This window comes from Aedes aegypti, chromosome 2, assembly GCF_002204515.2.
Source record: "Aedes aegypti strain LVP_AGWG chromosome 2, AaegL5.0 Primary Assembly, whole genome shotgun sequence".
In the NCBI taxonomy this organism is placed as follows: Eukaryota; Metazoa; Arthropoda; class Insecta; order Diptera; family Culicidae; genus Aedes; species Aedes aegypti.
Window position 1 is genome coordinate 423,439,253 of NC_035108.1, and position 19,976 is coordinate 423,459,228.

The 19,976-nt window shown below is 38.5% G+C and overlaps 1 protein-coding gene across 1 annotated transcript in view; it reads left to right on the top strand.

Annotated features, from left to right (window-relative positions):
* Nucleotides 1-5,835, top strand: part of LOC110677033 (homeobox protein invected) — a 388,087-nt gene extending 382,252 nt beyond the window's left edge. The window contains exon 4 of the mRNA XM_021847510.1: nt 5,128-5,835. Coding sequence (XP_021703202.1) covers nt 5,128-5,415 — 288 coding nt within the window. The 3' untranslated portion in view covers nt 5,416-5,835. The remainder of the gene's footprint in view (nt 1-5,127) is intronic.
* Nucleotides 5,836-19,976: the final 14,141 nt, after the last annotated feature.

Below are 19,976 nucleotides of genomic sequence, written 5' to 3' on the forward strand. Positions count from 1 at the left end.
TCTAATGATTTTTTCTAGGATTCCTCCAATATTCCATTATTTCCAATATTTTATTATTATTTTGTGAATACCTCTCAGAACATCAAAAATTCATCTAAAGAATTGGAAGTAAATATTGCATCTTGTTTTTAATAAGAAACTTCTGGGTGAGTTTTCGAAGCTCTCTTGGAAAAATCTACGTAGAAGGAGGAAATTCTAGAGGATTTATTTAAATTGTACTTGAAGAGGTGATATAAATAGTTCCTGAAGAATTTGTTCTTTTTAATTTGAAAAGAAGACTTTTTTATGAATCTCTGATGGATCATTTGTGATCTGAAAGAAATTCATAGATTCTTGGTAGTTGCTTGTTCAAAACTTAACGAAAAATCTTTGAAGGTAAGTCGTGAAGAATTACTTTAGGATACAGTGGCCGAAATTCCTATAAGCGCACACGCATTTTTCAACATTTGCGACTAGTTATTACATAAAACATTGACGATCTATTACTAAAATGATATTTACTATATTTCCACTTGGTTGTATGAAAGACAGTCAAAATTAATAATTTTTCGATTTTGTGAAATAAAAATATCATTTTTTGGCCAGGAAATTCCTATAAGCGCACAGTGTCCAAGCTAACGCCATTTGTGTTTGCTTCACTCACACTACAAAAACTTGTCATTTTCTTTTGCTGCCGATGTAAGAGGATGCGTGCGGAAAGTTTTGCGATTCGTGCACAGTGTTGTTTGTTGACAGTTTTCAAGATGCCGAAAGGAAAGTTCTTGGACGAAACGGAGCGAAGATTAATCCTTGAATTGAAAGATGTTGGCCAAAGTAACCGTGCAATCGCCAAGAGGATCGGTAGAGGAGAGACGGTCGTGCGAAATTTCCTGAAGAAAGGTGAGAATTACGGCATCCGGAAGAAAAACAAGGGCAACTCCAAGATCACCAACCGTGAGAGGAACCGAATTATCCAGCTTGGTGAAGCCGGGGAGCTGGATTCATCCGGTATTAAGAAGGAATTGGGTCTTTCCATCACAACAAGGTGAGTATCTCAAATACTACGTGGATCTGGACACATGGTGTACACGAAAAAGGCCAAAAAATCCAACCTTACTCCGAGGCATGTTCAGGCAAGACTGCATTTTGCCAGAAACCATATGTCTTGGAAGCGGGAATGGAACAACGTGATTTTTTCCGACGAGAAGAAGTTTAATCTTGATGGTCCTGACTGCTGCGCGTATTATTTGCACGATCTTCGGAAGGATCCGCAAGTGAAGCTGAGCAGAAATTTCGGTGGAGGAAGTTTGATGGTCTGGGCTGCATTTTCACGTAGAGGTAAAACCCCGATAGCAACAATTACTACCAGAATGAAGTCCGAAAACTATGTTGAGCTTCTGGACAGTGTTTTGATCCCATTTACGGAGGATGTGATGGAAAACGAATTTGTTTTTCAACAAGATAACGCTGCGATCCATGTCAGCAAGGCCTCCAAACAATGGTTTTTGGAGCGGGACATCCCAGTTATGGATTGGCCAGCGCGGAGTCCGGACCTAAACCCAATCGAAAATCTTTGGGGAATCCTCGCAAGACGGGTTTACAGTGGAGGACGGCAGTTCGGATCAGTTCGAGAGCTGGAAGCAGCTGTTAGAGGGGAGTGGCGTAAAATTCCTTTGACAATGCTGCAGAACCTCGTCGATTCAATGCCGAAACGAATTTATGAAACAATTCTGAAAAATGGTAAACAAACCAAGTACTAAAGTTGTTGTGTTCTTGTGATATGATTTTTTATGATCTGAAAATAAAGGTGCGCTTATAAGAATTTCCATACTCAAATCCCGTTTTTTCCTCTTCATTCCAAACTGTTTGAAAGAAAAGTCTTAGTAGTTGGTAGAAATATCATATTATCCGAATACCTAAAAGCAGAGATGATTTATTGAAGTATTGGACTTTCATACTACATGTGCCGGTGAAAAATGGTCATGCGCTTATAGGAATTTCGGGCACTGTATACTAAGATAATATTTGGAGTTTTTCTCTGAGATGTCATTGAAAGGATTTCCCAGTCAACATTTTGGTTGGTGTAACTTTTGTTATACATCATTCTATATGAATCAATTCAGTCGTTTAGAATGCATGAAAAGGCTGTATACCTACCAAAGTGCAGGCTATATGCGTACTTGGTACGACTTTTTCAGACTTTCTACAATCAGATATACGATGCCACAAAATTTAGATGAAAATAAAAAAAAAAATTTCAGCAAGCCGCTATCTGGATTGATATATGATCTGTAAGTCTAAACAGCTTAACGCGATTCTATGTTGCACTATTTACAACATATTTTGCTGTCAACACAAATTGTCGTTTATGAATTGTAATGGGGATTTATATACAGGGCATTTTTTTTAATTATCGGACAGGTTTAGGCCGGAGGTTCTCCGATTTGCATGAAATTTTCACCAGAGGTAGATCTCGATACATACATTTTATATTTTAATTAGATTGCTGAAAAAATTTCCTTTCGATTTCATCAAAAGACTTTTTTTCTACGAGGCATAGTTCAGGAGTTATGAATATTTAAAGTTGGAGGTATATAGGGAAATCGTGAAAATTCATCTAGAGTTTTCCGGGAAAACAGGCCACTATAATTTTTTTGAATTTCACTTTTGGTCATGTATCCACGAGCTCTACCTCTGGTGAAAATTTCATCCAAATAGGAGAACCTCCGGCCCAAATCGTCCGATAATAAAAAAAAAATCCCCTACAGCTAGTGTTGAGATTGATAGCGCTTAATTTGGCATCTTGTGCGATTCTGATTTTTTACGTACGAATATATGATTTTTGATGTACATTCTTATACGTTACATGGTTCACTGGGTTTTGATAATTTTTTTGTACGAGTTTCATTAAGTATCTTCAGAAGAATTCCTTAGGAAAAAGAATTCTTGATGGAACTCAGGGAAGATTTATTAATAAATAATTAAATAAATAAATCTTAGCTTAATTCCTAGAAATATTATTAAATTAGAGCACTTAGAAGATCACTTAGTGGAATTCGAGAAAAAATAATAAATCATTCGGTAATGATTTATTATTTTTTCTCGAATTCCACTTAGTGATTTTCTAAGAGTTCAAGTTTAATAATATTCCTAGGATTCAAGTCAAGATTTATTCAGGAAATTTGTTCTTTTTTCTTGAGAAATCCTCAAAATATTTCTATGGACTCTTGGTTCTTTTTCTTTTACGAAGGAATCTCTGCAATATATGTTAGTTTAAAGCACATGAGTGTGAGTCATTGTTTCTTCAAAGCAACCAATTCAACAGAATACTCTGAGGAAAATACTTGAATAAAATAAAACTACTCAAAGGGAGAACTTAAAAAAAAATCTCTACAGGAATTCCTAGACTGTGTCAATTTCCATCTGATTGATAACAGAAATACTTGCGAGATGCCTGAAGAAATTCGGGAGATATTTCTGGAATTAAGAAAGTTGAAATCTGTTCTATCTCTATATAGAAATTCTTGAAAGTGGATAACCTTCATAGTTTAACGTTTCGTGCAAAAATGTGCATAAGTTGTGTGTGATGAACTTTTTGCGTGGAATTCGTAAATGAACTTTGGACATGGTGTGTGTTTCAAGCTACCCCACATTCATGGTAGCATTCAAAACATATATTTTCCGTTCTGCTGAATTGAAATTTCGATAAAATAATTACCGCTTGATATTCTTTACGTGTCGATTTGGATACCAGATTGATTTAAATTCATCTAAATCTTTGAATTTTCATCTACATGTACATGTACATCTATCTACATCTACATGTACATAGCTCTGAAGTTGAAAAGTGTTGTAAGTTACCTCGTGTGAAGGTACTCTAGAAATTCTTCTGACCTCGATGCATTTTTCGAGGAATTCTTCAAAAAAATTCCAAGAATTCGCTACGAACGGCTCTTTTGGTAGATTGTAGTAATTCCCATATGAATGAATAGGTATCTTAAATCAACTTAACCAAATTTTCCAACTGATGCCGCAACCATCCTAATTTTTTTTTGTTCAAAAAGGAAGCTTTTGTACGCCAAAGAAAATCCTAATTTCAGTGCCTTTGAGAATATCGCCTTATACATCTGCTACAATTTTAAAAGATTATTCTAGAATATTTCCCATCGGAAATTCCTACAAATCCGACAAGTATTTTTAGTTTCTTTCTGCTATTGCTTGAAAACTATCTTCAGAAAATCCTTCAGATTCCTGTGACAATTCTGCGAGGATTTTCTATTATATTAACAAGAAAAAGAAGAAGAATTGCTCCAATAAATTCTGTACATAATTTTGGATTTCGGCTTGCAAATGCGGTACCCTCACTGGTCATAACGGGTAATTGCCAGGTTTGTACACACGTCTCGCGCACGGATGTTTCACAGCCGGAGAAGGGAATATTACTGTGGGTCGAGCATTATGGGTGGTAACTGGGTGGTTGGGTTTGAAAGGGTTAGTGGAGCGTGTTCGTGAGTATTGGGTTGTTGTGTTCTACTACGGTGACGGTTTGACGATGCGACAACAACAACCCAATACTCACGAACACGCTCCACATCTGGTCACAGACAGCGAAAATATATTTCGATTGATTGATGATTGGTTCATGAGAAAAAAAATCTGCGTTGACATGCTTTTATCATCTAAATATTCATCTTTTTAAATTAATTAACTCATTACGCGTGGTAAAAATGGATAAATTATGGGAAAAATTATTTAAAAAAAAACACGTGCTCGGCTGGAATTCAAACTCAGGACTCTTGTTTGCTAGACGACCCCTTTACCAACTAAGCTACTGAGCCACTTGGTGACCTAATAATTCAGATGGTTCCAAGTTTCGAATTCAAATCCCCACAGATCACGCAGACTTTATTCATATCCCACATCCATTCATCTCATCTGATGTATACTACACACGCGCGCAGAGCGAGTGCTATTTATTTTGAGTTGTGTTGCCTATCATACCCACATTTTTTCATAATTTCACCCATAATTTATTCATTTTTACCATGCGTAATGAGTTCATTCATTTAATAATCATGCGGAATGGATTATCGAAAAGCTCAATATATGTGTCAATATAAACCTCTTTTTCTTCTTCTGCCATTTCAGCACGAGTTCGCCGAAAACCGCTACCTAACCGAGCGGCGCCGTCAACAGCTGAGCGCCGAGTTGGGCCTCAACGAGGCCCAGATCAAAATATGGTTCCAGAACAAGCGAGCCAAAATCAAGAAATCCTCCGGCCAGAAGAACCCCCTGGCCCTGCAACTGATGGCCCAGGGGCTGTACAATCACTCGACAATTCCACTCACCCGGGAAGAGGAAGAACTGCAGGAAATGCAAGCAGCTGCCCAAGCAGCGGCCGAATCGAGAATCGGATCTTCGCCGGCTAGTGGCTAGCAGCAACAGCTGTCTCGCCAAGGAATTCGTCGAACTTTTTGTTAGTTTTAGTTTTTGGCAATAGATGGCAGTCGGCTGTACCGGAGTTTTTCCTAGGTTTGGGGTAAGGAGTACGAATGGAAGCGAAATAAAACATCTGTGATATCTTAAAGTTAATCAAATGCAACAGCTTGCGGAATGTACATTTCTAGTGGAAGCAATATTTTAGCATGTTACTCGATTTTTCAGTGCGGCAAATGTGTCCTAACGTTTATTGTGAACTGCTTACCAATCTCCATCAATCCTTGTATAATAAGTTGAAAGTTTTAAAATTACCACTATACCTTATTATAGCCAATTCCAATCAACTGAACATGAATGAGAAGAAGACTTTGTGTAAGAATTTGTATATAAACGGTTCACCCTATCATCGCAAGAGTATCAAATCAAGAGGAATAGGAAAATTAGGAATAATCTATTTATTTCGTTTGTAAAAATTGAAACCGCTTCGAAGTAAGTTATCAATAATACCACTGAATTGAAAAGAATAGAACTGTGTCAGTAATTTGTTCCAATCCGAACTTCCGTGAACTTTCGAACCTTTCCGAGGTGTCGTGTCAATCAGCAGTCAACCATCCGAAAAGTTCGATAGTGAAATCTCATTAATATACAATGGCTCTATCCTTCGGCGGTTTCTTAATAGATTCGTCAAAGTTCCCTTCCCCAACGATGAAGCGTAAGTATGAAGCAATCGAAAACTTTATTTGGGTAACTTTCAACAGCACGCGCAAAACGACAATTATCGTAAAGAATTACCACCAACTTTGGAATGTTGTTATCATGCTTTTGGGTTCGTGTTGCGGAAAGCGAGACAAGTTTACAATCATGGGTATAGATGGTAGGCATACTTGATTTCATGTTTCAACTCCATTCAAATGTTTTCACTAAGACAGTTCTTATTATCACATTTTCAACTTTTGTAGCATTTAAGAAGGAATGTTTTATCATGACCATCAGAAAATGTTTTAAAACATTTTTTATACTGAAATTCTTTCCACTGTGCTCTGATTGAAGAGAAGAGTAGTAATAGAGTTAAGGTGAAGATGAATCGAAGCCAAACCTCAAATCTTTAAGAGCACAAATCTGAAGAACCAACCATTCGTATGAGCTGAAAACTTAAACGATACTAAATGAAGGGTAGCTGAATCCATTGCTGTTTACAAAAATGTCATAGCTCGCCCAGTTTTAGAGATATTGACTGTTAAAAATGCTAAATTTGACTATTTTAAGCCAACTTGGATACAAGTTTGAAAGCTTGTATGCCAATTTATTTGCCATGGAATTCAAACTTCACGTGTATAACAATTATTTACAACATAGTTCATAATACTTTCGATGCTCTAAGGTTATTTTTGATGGTTTCGGAAAATATTGTGTTTTGCCATATAAGAAAAACAAAGAATTTCGTATGGAGACTGCAAGCATGCAGAAAAAAATCAATTTGCTTTGAGTTTTATCGTACAATTTTATCTAAATAATATCTCATATGAATGTTTAACTCATATTCTGCATGCTTGGTGGACTAGATCACAGAAAAGTTTGATAAATCATACTTCAAACATTAATAAAAATAGTATTTTATACAACTTTGGTGATCTGTAGCTAAAATTTGTGACGTGCTGGAACATTTTTGAGAACATTTTTCATGTCTTCTACAAAGTTGTTAAACATCTTAAAACACGTGTTTTTGCTGAACATAGCACCTCTCTATCTCTTAAAGTAAAATAATTATCAGTCGAATTCGTTTTAACAAGGCTTATTTGTTTGATAGTAAAAACCCATGCAAAGACGCTTATAGACAAAAGTTTTTATCAACTGCCGAAAGGGGAGATATGGTACTTTCATAATTTGTAAGAGTTGTCTGCGCCATTTTGCGCCGAAGCCAGTTATAGAGGCCTAAACTACCCCTTGAAAAAAGAGTAATTCATGAATAACTTTGTTACTTCAAAAGATAGGGTGATGATATGTTCAGTAAAAACACGGGTTTTTCTATGACAAACAACTTTGTAGAAAACACAAAAAATGTTAAAAATCTTGGAAAAAAGTTATGATAAAAAATATGATTTTCAGGGGTCATTCACATACAACGGCATGTATCTCAAAAAGTATAAGAGATAGAAAAATCGTGTCTTCGACAAAGTTGTTTCAAATTGCCAATTCTACAACTTTGCCGAAGACACCATATGTCTATCTAAATGTTTTGAAAAAATAGTTTTTCTATCTCACTGCTAGGTGGATTGATCACAAAACTTTTTTCGTCAAAAGTTGCGCTTTAATATACCAAGAAACTTCTCCGAACAAACTATATCGCTAAAATCAACGGTTAGGGCGCTATTCAAAAAGCGCATGAAAACAAGAAAATAAAACACAGTGCGCTGACACCAAAAAATATTCTATGTTCAATATACATTACGACATGACGAAAATTTGATTTCAATGAAAATACTTCATGTAAAAAATGTAATGTCATAAGATTGAAAATATTTGCACTTAAAATACTTCCAATGTAACTGAAATTTTATATAACCCAAACAAATTAATTATATATGATGGAAAATTACGTCATTTAAAATATAAATGTTTGTCATTTTTCATGCTTTTAAATGCCAGGTACATGTATCGATTTTTTCAAAGTTTGTATGTGTAGCAGGATCGGTTTAAAATCTTAACTTTTTACAAGGTGATCACTATTTCCTGTCAGTAAAGTAAATGGTCATCGAAACTTTTTTCGATTCATGTATAAATTTAAATTTACATTATACATCCTATTTTGTACATTTATAGGTTTTCATTTAAGAAGCATAGATTAAATTTGTCTTCATTTACTTAAATTTTTAGTAGGGTCAGTGTTCCCTTAGTGGACAGTCCCCTATAGTCGCACTAGTGGCTTTTTACGGCCGTTTTGCTATAAATCTTTTCACAATATTTTTCGACATGAAGGTCAGGATCTATTTATCCAAGTACCATTTGTACACAGCTTGGTTTTGTTCAAAAATGATCGAAATAATTAGTTTTGCAATTAATGAATTAAGTACTTTTTTACATCAAACGAAAGCTTTTGATCCACACTTTGAAGAAAAAATATAAAAGCTTTGTGAAAATACGGCTTTGATTAGTATTTTGCCAACGCCGTGATACTAGTGCTACTCTAGGAACAGAAATTAGAAATAGTGCTACTATTTGCACATGTATTCTTATAGTGGCACAAGCGATTATAAATACAAACATATAAGTTTTCGTTGTTTTCATATTTTTCCCACAAAACCAAGATAAAAAGCTTTCAGATGAAGTAAAAATAATGACGCTAGCGTTATTTTTCGATTTTATACGAATATTTGTTCATAGCTATGCGGCTATTGGTACATCGACCCTACCATGCGTTATACCAAAGGTGTTACAGCTGGCACGCACGTTTTCCACAGATATATACCTACCTTGATACCTTGATGGCTACAGCGTAGCGTCACGCCATTGCCGGGCGTATTGTAGAGCTCCATCTTCGTCGGTCTTGGGCGAAACTTCTCCAGTTGCTCCGCACGTTTAGGGTCGCCAGGTCCTCTTCCACTGCGTACAGTCAGCGTATTCGTACTCTTCTCCGAAGCCGCCGACCTCTACCTGGTACCCTGCTGAATATTATTTTCGCAATTCTTTCTTCCGACATTCGCACTAAGTGACCAGCCCACTGAAGTCTGCCGTATTTTACATGATTGATAATATTCGCATCTTTGTACACTTGATACAACTCGTGATTCATGCGTCTGCGCCACACACCATTTTCGAGTTTCCCACCGAGTATTGTCCTTAGCACTTTACGCTCGAAAACACCGAGAGCTTTCCGGTCTGACTAGAGTCTGGTAGAGAGCCACCGGAAGAATCAATGTTTTATACAGGGCGAATTTTGTTTCCGTTTGCAAGCTGCGGAACCTAAGCTGTTGTCGTTGTCACATGTCACAAATGTTCCAAGGTAAACAAATTCTTCAACAACTTCAAACACATCCCCATCAAACACTACCTCAGCACCTACACCACCATGCCTGACTCAACCATGCAACCATGTACTTCGTTTTGGTAGAATTAATGGTCAGGCCTATTCTCGCTGTCTCCCTCTTTAGAGGCACGAAGGCCTCTTTTACTGACCTGCGATCGATTCCAATTAGATTTATATCGTCCGCAAAGCCAAGGAACATGTGCAACCTTGTGATAATAGCGCCATTTCTCTGCACGCCAGATCTCCTAATAACACCCTCGTGTGCAATGTTGAACAGTAAATTCGAAAGTGCGTCTCCCTGCTTCAATCCGTCTAACGTCACGAACGAGGTTGACACCTCGTCTGCGATCCGAACACTTGATTTCGAACCATCCAGCGTAGCACGTATCAGCCTAATTAGTTTCGCCGGAAAACCATTTTCAGACATTATCTGCCAAAGCTCATTTCTTTTCACTGAGTCGTACCTGCCTTGAAATCAATAAACAGATGGTGAGTCTGCAACCAGTTCAACCATCCAACCAGTCGGTGGGCAATTCTTCGTCCTCCCTTACCGTCAGAAGTACTCGGTGGATCGACTGGTAAAGTTGCTCACTTCCGTGCTTGAGAAGGTCGACTGGGATCTCGTCCTTCTCAGCAGCCTTACAGTTATACAGCTCTCTGATTGCCTTTTTAACCTCTCCTATGGTTGGTGGGTCTACAGCTTGATTGTCATCATCAATGTTCATCCTGTTCCTCGCTACATTTCCATTTTCACCGTTCAACAATTGCAGTAGGCAATTGGCAGACACCACCGTTTTTCGGTCAGCAAATTACCTGCTCGATCATTGCACATGGCGGGTACTGGTACGGTATTGTGCCACGCACCATTGACTGTTGCATAGAATCTCCGCATATCGTTCCGATTCATGCTTTCTTGGACTTCAGCTACCACACTTTCTTGGTGCTTCCTTTTCTTTCTGCAGGGAATTCGCTTTTCTTCGGCTCTCGCTGCCCTGTACCACTATCTGTTCTGTCGGGTACCGGCCTCAAGCATACGGCTTCTGGCGACATTCTTCATGTCTGTCACTCTCTGGCACTCTTCATCGAACCAGTCGTTTCGTCTTCGTCGTTGATCAGTGCCAACCACTTCCCGCGCCGTTGTTGTCACAGCTTCGTGAATAGGGTCCCACAGGCTGTCGACGTCTCCTACAACTTTGATTCTCCCAACTGCTCGTCTAGTTGCTGACGGTAGTGTGCAGCTATCCCATCAGTCGACAAGCGTTGTATGTTAAAGCGCAGCGTTCTGTTTGTTGTGGAACTCATGACGCTGGATAACCGCGCCCGAATTTTAGCGACTACGAGATAATGATCCGAGTCGATATTAGGGCCTCGGAAGATCCTGACATCCATGATATCTGAGAAATGTCGCCCATCAACCAGCACGTGGTCTATTTGAAAGCCGGCATCATCACTCGGGTGTCGCCAGGTGTGTTTGAGGATATTCTTTCGTGCGAAGTAGGTACTGCTGATTTCCATCCCTCTAGCAGCAGCGAGGGTTACTTGCCGCAGGTCATTATCATTGGTAACGGAATTAAGGCTTTCCGTTCCTATGACGGGTCGGAAGAAATCTTCTTTCCCGATCTGCGCATTTGCGTCGCCAATGACTATCTTGACGTCTTGTTTTGGGCACTCTCCGTAGGCCTTATCCAGGCTCTCATAAAACTCATTCTTCATGTCATCGGGCTTATCGTTCAAATAATATCTATTAACCCTAAAATAATGTTTGGAACGTCGATTTCGTTTAAACCAGAAATAGAAGAAAATGGCCATAATTACCATAAAACCAGATGATATGACTACTGGACAGCTACTGTGCAAATATGCAGCGGGGAAGTCAATAAATTCATAACTTAATTTCTGGTCGTAACGAGCAATGTTCACGTCGGTTTATGGACAAAAGGTCGAAAGACAAAACGTCGAAAGGACAAAAGGTCGAAAGACAAAAGGTCGAAAGACAAAAGGTCGAAAGGACAAAAGGTCGAAAATGATTTGCTTCGTGGGAAATTTTTCCTTCTTTGAAAATAGATTTTCGACCTTTTGTCCCTCCTTTTTTGTTCTTCGACCTTTTGTCCTTTCGACCTTTTGTCTTTCGACCTTCTGTCCTTTCGACCTTTTGTCTTTCGACCTTTTGTCATAGATTCACTTCATGACTACAATAATCTAGCACCGACCAACGGGAAGTGCGACCAACAACGTATGTGTAGCTAGCAAGTCGGTGTCCTTGTTCCTTATCTCACCCGGGTGTATTTATGGGCTGGCTAGGAGCGTTGGAATTCATAAGCGTCTTAATTTGTTTCGCTTTATGTGTTAACTAGGGGTGGTCTTGCGTTATCAAAAAGCTACTACGCGGAAATATATGAACCAGTGGGGGACGGTGGGAGATTTTGATGGGGTGGTGATTTCAGGATGTAAGTTTCATACTCATTAGTAGATTGCTAATATTTCAATAGACCTTCAAAGAAGTACTATATTCGTATTTTACGTTTCGTTTCGTAAGTTGAATCATTCCGTAGCAGCTGTAAAACCTACTTTGTTATCATAATTCAGGTCGCATTTTCTTGACTTTCCTGGGCATAAAGTATCATCGTCTGCCATATGATAATCGAAAGCGAAAAAGGCAACTTTGGCAAAAAAGCTCCCAGTTAATAAATGTGGAACTGCACATAAGAACACTGAGCTGAGAAGCAGGCTCTGTCCCAATGAGGACGTAATGCCAAGAGAAAGAAGTTGATTCTGGTTGTTCGGGAGGAATTTATGAGATACATTTTAATTTCCCTTTTCCGAAGTAACTGATCAATAAATCTACGAGATATCACCACGAAGTTGCAATCTACATCGATTGGCTAGAGTATGAAGTCACCTATAACTTGGCCATTGAACCGGCTCAAAAACGAGTTGCGTGACAACCCGCTCTAAATCACGTACGTCTGGAAACAGTAAATCCTCACACAACCTACACATCGCCGTACGACTACCTGAATTTAGTGAACATTCCGCTCATGTTCCATACACACCCCGCTAACTGCTTCTGGAAGCTCGATTGCATCTACAGATTCCCGATTAGCGACTGGTCTCTCTGAAAAGCAAGCAATTGAACTGGAATACGCTTTCAACAACGCAACTCCCCTATGTTTCATTTCGAAAAACCCTTTCGTTCTAGTCGTTTTAATTTGAAAAAGGAAAAAAAATCAAACAGAATAATTGCATTGCACCTCCCTTATCATCGAGCCATCACCACGCCAACGGCAACCAGGAAATCTGATCTAGATTTTTCAATTAACACAAATCGACGACACCTTTATCTGTTGCCACCAACGCCCACTGGATCCGTCCATTGCACATTGGAGTTACTGGACCAAATTTTTGGCCAAAATTTGATTTCTTTACATGCCTTTTTTCAGTGAAACTTGAAGGTATGCTATATTTCCTAAACTTCCCAGGGCATAGAGTATCATCGTATCTGCCACACGATATACGAATGCGAAAATGACAAGTATGGTAAAGAATGCTCTTGGTTAATAACTATGGAAGTGCTCATGAGAACACTAAGCTGAGAAGCAGGTTCTGCCTCAGTAAGGACGTAATACCTAGAAGAAGATGAAAAAGTTAGTGCCTAGGAGAATAATAATGATTTTTAGTTAAAAATGGGTTCAAAACAATATGGTTCATACTTTAACTGCCTACAAATGTTTAATGTTTAATCTCTCAACATTTTGCCCACGAAATTTGTTCTATTACTCCTATCTTCATCGTCGTGGGCACACTTCAATTGGATTTGGCCGTGTTCCGAATTTTACGCTGCTCCATTTCAGCCGAAAGGGATGACAGCTTTCCGTTTAATTGGATTCTTCAAGCACACTAACTACTGGGTGAAGTTTCAAGCCGGGGGTTGCTCGGCGACTCTGAGGAAAATTGGAAGGGATAAACCCTTTTCTTTTATGTTTTGCTCTTTTTTTAATTTAATTGAGACTATTTTGTGTCAAAACGAGCCAAATTCACGTACAGATAATAAAAAGAGCAATTCGGTTTTTAGTTTATGATCTGGAAGGGTTTGCTTTAGATTAGGTTAATAACAGAAATCAAGAGTGTGAGACGGGAATGTGATAATTACAGACTTTGACTTTGTTCTATTATAATACCGTTTTGCAAGTGATAATGTCATTTGTGGATGGCATTCACTGTAAAAATCCGACTGAAGACTATACACTTGAAAGATATCTTACGTTCCATACAATTATACATCATTTTCTATACAACAAATTTTACTGCAAAGCGATTTTTCTTGTAGGGAGATTGGAAAAAGCGTTAAAATCGTTTCGCGTAATTAATGGAGAGCCTATTAGATTGACAGGGTCGTACACAGAAAAAGTTCATCCAGCTAAAAAGGCAACATCCATTTATTACGATAAGCCAAAACATACATCGTTAGTTTTCTCCAACAATTGTTTCCGGGAAATGATCCTTCCAGTTTACCGAATTTTCAAAAGCCGTAATATATCAACTTTTTTCTTCATGGCCATATTGGTCTAGGCGGTCATTTAATATATACGTGCCCGAGATGAGCCAGCCTCGGGCTGCAAATCTCGATAAAAAAGATAATAATAATAATAATAATTAATACATATGTAAACACTTAAGTAGTAAAGAAGGAAGAGAGTGCTTCAAATAATCTTGTTTTATTTTACAAGAAGGCTTAGATGGAATCATACGCTTGTTTTCTTTGAACCAATTTATCATTTACACTAGGCAACAGTGCTACTCGCTCTTTGACTTTTTATAATAGATTCAACTTCAAAACGTACGGTTTTTTTTAAATATGTCTATAAAATTTCAAACTAAAACTCCTCATGCGGTCTATATATCTTTTAATCAGAATTATAGGCATGATTTCATACTCCGAATTAAGGAGTGTTATCCCTCGGTAATAGGCGCACTCCAGTCTAAGCAAAGACAAATTAAAGACCTCCATGTCCCTTGCAGTTGCCCACAATTTTATGGCTTAGGAGGTAATCTAGGAGGCATTCTACGTGAAAAGTGTACTGCGATCTTTCAAACTTGGGTACCGTAATTTCGGGTGAAATTGATCATTTTTCACGGATTTTCTAGTCTGATTTCTATAATATTAACAATACCAAACAACTAAATGCAGGAAAACAAGTACGAAGGTGAGCCTCATCGACTAATGTACCGAAATTTTCTAACAAATATCATTTTAGTGTTAAACATCTCTAAAATAAAAAATCAGAGGATCTCATTTCGGGGTGAAATTGATCACTTGTCAATGCCATAATTGTTAATTTTCAAAACAACTCTACATGATAAATTTGAGCTCCCTGAATCCGAATATGCTTGTCAAATTCTTAATAATGCAATATTTATATAAATAACGAATAGTTAAATTTCAAAAATTACGCGGAAAACGCCTAAATGTATGCAATTTCCTAAGGAATTCAATGATATCTAGCAGAAATTCAATTATTTCTACCATATGAGCTAATTGGTACGAGTTTTGGTGATGAAATCTGTTTTGGGAATATATCTCAAGCATCCTCACAAACTTTCAGGTTTATACCATGTTCAAATCCTTGCTTATAAACAGAAGTTCAAAGGTTTTTGTCAATACTACACCGTGCATGATTTTGAAATTTTAGATTATTTTCATAGTAATAAACATTGTTTAACGCAAAAAACTTCACAACACACGATTCGACAATAGTTACGACAAACACCGTTCATTTACTACAGCTTACATTGATATTTGTGCTCCATTACGAATAAATGAAATCGTGTGATACGATGATCAATTTCACCCTTCTGATCAATTACACCCGATTTTACGGTACCAAGGTTTTTATAATGACAGGTTTACCGATCTAAACAGTCAGTGGGTGCGCGGTGTGGTTAGCTGCGGGGAAGCTGGAAGTGACAGCTAGCGAGTTGGCTATCTGGCGGGTTTATGTACACCAGTGATTCTCAAAGTGGGCGAATTCGCCCCCCTGGGGGCGATTTTCAGGCTCCAGGGGGCGATAATTTGTAAAACAGAATTTGGAGGGAGGGGGGCGAAAAAATCCAGAAAGGGGGCGAAAAAGCTAACACGAGAGCATTTGAAAACAATTACTCATAATCATCTAAAGGTAAATCATTTCCAAACTTAACTTCGGCTGCACTCATTCTTATCATTTCTTATGGTACAAATCATTCTAGAGACATTTTTTTCTTGGAGATAGAAAAAATACATTCTGGATTTCCATATATTTGTTCAGTGTTTTTGAATTGAATGAAAACAATCGTACCCAGAAACGTCAGACATTTATTATGAACAATTTCTTAAACATTCTTGAAGTAGTTTTAGAAACAAAAGATCAATCAATTTGAAATCACCATTGTCGAATCATCCCCCAAATACGTCACAAGTTGGAGCCTTTGCATATATTACATTCAAATAGTTTAAACTGGGCCGAACTTGTATCAAAAACTGATTCAGTAGCCTGAAATGCACGTAGATATGGTTAAAATTGCTATTATAAATTGAAATCTAGTAAACCATTCCCAATAATTTTGGGATCGATATCCCAATAAGGGAAAATATTTTTCAATGTACATAATAGTTATCGTATCATGATTCTGTGGATATGCGAGAAGGAGTTATTTTTTGACGTACAGCACTTAATTAAATAAAATATTGAAATCACATATCAGGGGGGCGATTCCAGATAAATGTTGGCTTCAAGGGGGCGAAAGTTGAAAATGTTTGGGAAGCACCGATGTACACTGTTTTTCATTTCACCGTTTCTATGGCGTTGTTAGGGAATGTTTACTCCAACAAACATAAACACTGTAAAGTGAAAATTTTCTCTAGCATTGATGAGCTGTTATGTCGCGAATCAAATTTTCGTAGTATTCCGTTGTTTGAGTGGAAGAAAAGAAGAAAACTTGAAAAGTTGGTTGTAATGCATGTGGAAATTTTGAATAGCTCTGCGGGTGAGAGCCGCCCACCAACGATAATTCACCGATGAAAGAGAGGATGTGCCACGGTGTTCCCGTCTGACGGTGACGGTTGTATTCTTGTAACGTTCACTCGTAAGTTCATAGTCATTCTACTATCAGATCATAGTCGTTACCTGGGTCGTTACCTAGTAAAGGAAGTACAGATACTTTGCCGCGTATACCACACATATATTGTTGTAAAAGAAACATTCTATACCTACTATATCCAAACAACCAAAACATACTCGCCAGCTGTCACTGGGCATTTCAAAATGGCGGAATGGGAAATCTTACACATTGGATTACCTCCCTTCTAGATACCATGTTGGGTACCTTTTGCACTACCTAGGGACCAAATGCAGTACAAAAGTGGTACCCAATTTGAGCCCGAGTGGGACGGACCTGGTCTAAGTCTTGTACTGTCGACGCAGAAAAGGTCGAACTGGCAACCCTGTCCACCGGTGAAAGTAACACAATCCCACACTTCAAAGCGATTCGTCGAAGTAACGCTGGCAAAGCGAAACGTCATCGATGACAGACTTCAAGTTGGACAGGAGTATGCGATAGATACGTTGCTCTTCTTTTCGCGACAAGATCAAGTGATGAACAGAATTGTGCTAGGTGTGCTCCGTTGAATAATTGAAAGTAAACAAATAGTGAATTATTTGCTTTTTAAGAGCAAACGAGTTACATCTTCTTGGTGCATTGAAAGTGAATTTAAGGCAGTTTAGCCAGGAAAAGGGCTGGTTTGGAATTCTTGGCGCACCAACCGAAAGGTGAGGTTAGTTTAGGTTAGATTTGCCACGCTAGTACTGCAATGTAAGTACAAACTTATTATCCCATAGTAAAAACTCATTCTTCCGGTCTGCCTGTTCCGGTGGTAAAAGTCCATCTCACAGGTGACCCCTAATTTGAGGGTGTAATGCGTACCGTGCCTAGGAATGAATGGTTAGGGAGGTCTAAATAAATGGCGCAGGTGACCTTGTGTTTCTCCGAGATAATCGGCTGCTCTTCTTCATTCTCTAGCCTGAGGCTAAATAAGAGTGGGATTATGAATGTGTTGCTATTTAATTTAAATTATCACCTCTGTGGTTTCGCATTTTGTGTTTTACACAGTGTATTCTGTGCTTTTTCGCTTTTGGAAAAAGTTTGCGCTTTTTGCAAAAAGCTTAATCCTAGCGACTAGGTTAGCTCAGATCAATCATCAGCATAAAAGAACAGCAACGATCAATCTTTGTAGGCTCATGTAAAATGGGACAGCCCAAGTGGCGCTAGTTCAAGAACCCTACTTCTGTTGAGGAAACTTCTATCTAGGTCACCTTGTGGACCCAGTTTTTGCTACTTTCAGCAAACTTTAAATAGAAAACTCGCGCTCCATGCCCCGCGCATGCGTGCTCGTTGATAAATCATTCGTTAACTACCAGAGATGTATGTGCTGTCACAATCGATGTTTCTGTTGATGACCTCAACAGAAAACACGTCTATTGTTCGGTATATTTACCACATGATGAACAATCCCCAACGAATGATTTCAAACGATTTGTGGTACACTGCGTAACAAAAGGCCTACCCCCAGACAACCAGAATGTACGTATAATGTAATCACCTTTTGTGTTATGCGATGCTTATGTGTGCAAAGTTTCACATACAAGAAGGCCTTATACGTACAAAATTGGAGGCGATATACGTGCATATTTTATATAATGAAAAACAGCATGCAATGCGGTTGAGTGGATTTTATTGCGAACTTATATGTACCCGTATGCGACTTTATTTATGATAACAAAATTTATTTGACAGTTGATACGGATTGATCCGATTTACTTTGTACAAGTATACGGGACGAAACGAAATGCACATATGAACTCATAAAATTGCATTTTATGCGAGGAAACTCATCGATGAAACGATTTCATCCACCATTTAGTGCGGATGTGATGCAATTTGTATGAGTCAACGACTTTCTTCGCAAATTGTTATGCGAATTCTGGTTGTCTGGGCCGCTGATTGTGGGCAGTGATGCCAATGCTCATCACATCATCTGGGGCTGCTCAGATATCAATTTGAGAAGCTCCTGTCTGATAGAATGCTTAAGTAGTACAGATCTTGGATTACTTAACATAGGCAATCGCCCAACCTTCATGGTATCTAATAGAGAAGAAGTGTTAGACATAACGCTCTGCTCGAATAGAATCAGTCACGAGTTGACGAATTGGCATGTTTCAGGTGAGGAATCATTATCTGATCATCGCTACATCTTCTTTGAACATTCAAATGTAACTGCGCAGACTTTGCGTTCTAGGAATCCCCGGTCAACAAACCGGGAACTCTATATTGAATTGGTTGCGACCAAATTTCATGGATATTCTCCGTCCATCAAAAATCCAAGTGATTTTGATGATGCCGTTGACACTACAATATCCTACATTATGGAAGCCTTTGAAGAAGCATGTCCTCTGCGGTCTGTGAAAACTACAAGAGGGGACCCCATGGTGAAATTCCCATCTGACTAGACTCAGGAAACAATGTAGAAGGAGTTGAAACAGACGCCAACAGACGTTCAGCTGGATCAGAGTCATTCAAGTCGGCTCGCAAGGCTTACAAGAAGGCTCTTCGTTCTGCTGAACGATCCGGCTGGAAAAACCTTCGTACAAATGTTTCCAGTTTGAGTGAAGTTAGTCGGCTGAACAAAATCCTTGCAAAATCTGAGGATTTCCAAGTGAACGAAATTCGCTTATCTAATGATGAATATACTTCTTCCGATGAAGAAGTTTTAGCATGTTTATTCAATATACACTTCCCCGGATGTGTGGACATAGCATCTACGGATGAACTAAATGTCTTTTCATGTAGTTACGAGTCTCTGGCCTCGGCTTGCAGTATCGTAACTACTGAATCCATTCAATGGGCACTTAACAGTTTTGCTCCTTTCAAATCTCCAGGAGCGGATGGGATTTATCCTGTTCTGCTCCAAAAGGGATTTGAGTTTATCGAACATGTTTTGAAAAAGCTACTTGTAAGCAGTTTTGCTACCGGGTACATTCCCAGATTCTGGTGTGATATTACTGTAAAGTTTATCCCGAAAGGAGCACGTGCGTCGTATGAAGAAGCGAAGAGTTTTAGAACAATCAGTCTGACCTCTTTTCTTCTGAAATGTCTGGAACGCATTATCGATCATCACATTCGTGATGTTTATTTGGCAAATATGCCTCTTCATGTCAATCAACATGCTTACCAATCTGGCAAGTCCACTGTGACTCTTTTACACAAAGTTGTATACGATATCGAGAAAGCATTCGCTCAGAAGCAATCCTGCTTGGGTGTTTTCTTGGATACTGAGGGTGCCTTAGATAACGTGTCTTTCGATGCCATAATGGAAGCCGCACGAAACCATGGGCTACCTACAATGATTACCAATTGGATTCATCAAATGCTCAAAAACCGACGTCTCTTCTCGACATTGCGTGAAGCAGCGATTCGAAAATTGAGTGTTTGCGGATGCCCCCAA